A 3,253-nucleotide genomic window follows, 5' to 3' on the forward strand; every position below is an offset into this window, starting at 1 on the left:
TGTTAGTTCTTGGTTAGAGAAGAAAAACCGAATTTATCCTCCTTTAACTGGTTATTGGGATCAGTCAGAGATGTCCTAAGAGGCCGTTGCAAACGCGGATAAGCAGCGCCACCATAACAAGAGGGACATGGGTCCAGGCGCCGCCACACCAGCCGGCAGCAATGGTGGTGAGGTTGGGGGATGGCGCTTAGCTAGGTTTTAAGTGAACAAAAATAATATCTACATACGCTATGTTACAAAATATGATCAGACGTGTCACTAGTCTTATAACAAAGTTGCAAACCAACCAGTGGTTAGATGGTTAGAATGACAGTGATATCTTCAGCCCACTAGCATTCAAGTCCTAGACTTAACGCTCGTGCTCGCATTTTTTTCATTTTATTTCAGGCCTTTTAGCACCGTGCGTTAAGTGGAAAGAGATGTTCCTGTCAACTACAAAAGCATATATGGCGAGTTCGTCAATATCAAGATAATGTGCCAGTTCGGTCACTCGGAGACGCTCATAGAGATAAGATGTGCGTTTATAGGGATGGGTGGATGAGCGTCTGGCTGTGTATGGTGTTTCTAAAAAACAGAGTTGCACGGTCAATTTCGTTGGAAAATCCGAAATCGAAGTTCAGTAGAAATGAAGTTGGGCGTACCCGTGGTAATATGAAATCCGAAGTTCAGTAGAAATTTCGTTGGAAAATCCCGGCATAACGGACTCCAACTGCCCAACATGCCGATCAGAGACGAACTCGTTGCTTCCCTTCCTGCCGGATCGACATCGATATAGAAATGAAGTCGGGCGTACATAGCCGTGGTAATCCTGTCCTACTCCGGCACGAGAACGTGTTTCCCGATCGATCTCCTCTCCTACCATCCAAGCCCGAAGCACTATAAGTAAACTGCCGCACGTACGCTCGCTTATTCCCATTGCCTCCCCGAACATCGATCTCCTACGATCAGATCCGGTTTCACTTCACCATCACGCGCGATGGCTAGCTTGATGCCATCGCTTGCCATGGACCTGCCACAAGAAGAAGGAGGCCACGAGGACTCCGCGTTCCTCGGCGTCGTGGGAGATCCAGACGACTCGGAGTTGGCCGCGTTGGTGGCCGGGGCGCTGAAGACGGTGGACGCGCCGTCCGACGACGACGACGACGAGCTCAGCTGCCCGATCTGCTTGGAGGAGGACGACGCCGCGGCGTGGAAGGAGACACCGTGCGGGCACCGGTTCCACGGGCGGTGCGTAGAGAGGTGGCTGCAGGAGAAAGAGAGCTGTCCCATGTGCCGTCGCGAGGTCGTCACGGCGCCCGCCGCCACCGCAGATTGTACTGCTGCACACCTACATTTCTTGTGGATAGCTGCCTTGGGGTTGCATGTGTTTGGCGATGTTCCTGTGGACGACATGGAAACTGATGATGATGATGATGCTTAGGGAGAGCTTCTGGTCGACGTCGGGTACCAGGCTCGAAGCTGAGATGCTTTTTGATCGAGATAAGTCCCCATGCATGCATGCGTGAAGCTCGGGGCCAGGAGACCTACCGTGGAAACTGTACGTAGTGAGAGATGCATCACGTAGTACATTGGACATGTCGGTCCGAATCGAAGGGACATGCTTTGGCCTTCCTTTTGTGTAAAAGATCAGATGTAAACTGTGTGTGTAATCCGTGCATCCTTGCATAAACATGCATGATCTTCTAGCCGTCCATGCGTAAATTGTTCTACGGTATTCTCTCACATACTTGCATCTCAGGTTGGACGTACCGAGCGGGCTTTTTGACCCGCTCGTGGACCGACCTGGACCGGACCGATCAGTCCTGGCCCGCTGGGAATATAGGCCGGTCCGAGCTGGGAATTTCGGCCCGAAAGTCAACCGGTCCGGTCTGGTCTTAGCTCGGTTAACTCGACTGGACCGAACGAGCTCGGCTGTTTCTTACGCACGAATGAACTACACGATCGGTTCTTTGGCTCGAGGTAGAAGAGAGTTATCTCCACGATTTACTCCGTTATTTGAGAGACAGTTATCTCCACGATTCACTCCACGATATTGGATAGACATTATCTCCACGATTTACTTCGTAGAAATAGGAATTCTATTGCCTAAAACGTTGGAGTTTTCCTTTTATTCAATGGAGCAGAAACAGAAAGAACATGAAAGGTGGGCTCGATCCGATGTGTTCCTTCCATCTACACGTCCCCACGATCCCATTAACCTGTGCCAGATCAGAATTTGTACGACTGAATGTACATTTGTAGGTGGGCATACACGTTACAGGCCCTATTTATTTGCAACATGCAAATTGTAAAAAGGATAGTTGTGCCACATGCAACGAGCCTACCATGTGGACTCCTATGGACTCAATAGATTTAACGTGATACTTTAAAAAAATAAACAGTATTAACGTGACAGAAAATAGGAAACACCCTTAAGAAAAATGAAAACTAAAAACAACGAGGCAACGAGATTAATTGCGTGTCGCCAGGAACAGGCCCGCCCTTGGAAATCATTCGCTCAGGGGCCTCCCAGATGAAGAACTCCAGCACCAGGTCGAGGCGTCGAGGTGACCTCCCCGCCTCCTGCAACGCCGCCACCTCCACGGCAACACCTCCTTTCATCGCCGTCGTCATGTATCTGGCCTCTTAAACGTGCTCATGATGGGCACGCGGCTGTGTCTCTCCCCTTCCTCTCCTCCCCATGAATCGTAATCTCTGCAGGAGCTCACAGTCCCATGCGCCGCCGCTCGCCGTCGCCGGACGACGCCACGGGCGGTCCTCGCGGTCCGGCCCGAGCTTTACCACCGCCGGTCCGGTCCTTGAAAAGCGGACCACGGCACTGCTCGGTCCGGTCCGGTCCGGTCCCCGGTGGCCGGTCCAGACGGCGGCTCGGTCAGGGCCCGGACCGGCCCGGACCGTGTCCACCCTGACTTGCATCTCACGTCTTTGTAAAGGCCATTCCACTCATATTTGGGCGACAACGTATTATGTTCACAATTTATTTCATCAAGACACGTGCTAGAAATTTACACAGCTTCCTTTCAGTTCCATACATATATTCCTGAAGCGATCTAATGTTTTGTAGAATACACCCTCGACTACTTGATCTCATGATCCACCACACCAACTATTCTTTCTCCGACCAAAATATTATGCATCTTTTTATTTCTATTTTCCAAAAAAGAGGATAAAAAGTATATGGTTGTTGAAAAGTGAAAATGTATTTTGCATATTTCCTTGACCAGACAAAAGTGCTTAAAAAGAGAAAAATAAT

The 3,253-nt window shown here is 50.1% G+C and overlaps 1 protein-coding gene across 1 annotated transcript; it reads left to right on the forward strand.

The window, feature by feature from the left end:
* Nucleotides 1–831: 831 nt before the first annotated feature.
* Nucleotides 832–1,420, forward strand: LOC123152990 (E3 ubiquitin-protein ligase RNF12-like). The gene has a single exon (XM_044572327.1). The coding sequence runs from the start codon at nt 977–979 to the stop codon at nt 1,418–1,420; it is 444 nt and encodes a 147-aa protein (XP_044428262.1). The 5' UTR covers nt 832–976.
* Nucleotides 1,421–3,253: the final 1,833 nt, after the last annotated feature.

The sequence above is a fragment of the Triticum aestivum genome, chromosome 7A (genome assembly GCF_018294505.1).
Source record: "Triticum aestivum cultivar Chinese Spring chromosome 7A, IWGSC CS RefSeq v2.1, whole genome shotgun sequence".
Lineage (NCBI taxonomy): Eukaryota > Viridiplantae > Streptophyta > Magnoliopsida > Poales > Poaceae > Triticum > Triticum aestivum.

Coding starts and splice junctions, on each gene's coding strand:
- LOC123152990 (XM_044572327.1), top strand. CDS start 977: ATGGCTAGCTTGATGCCATCGCTTGCCATGGACCTGCCACAAGAAGAA.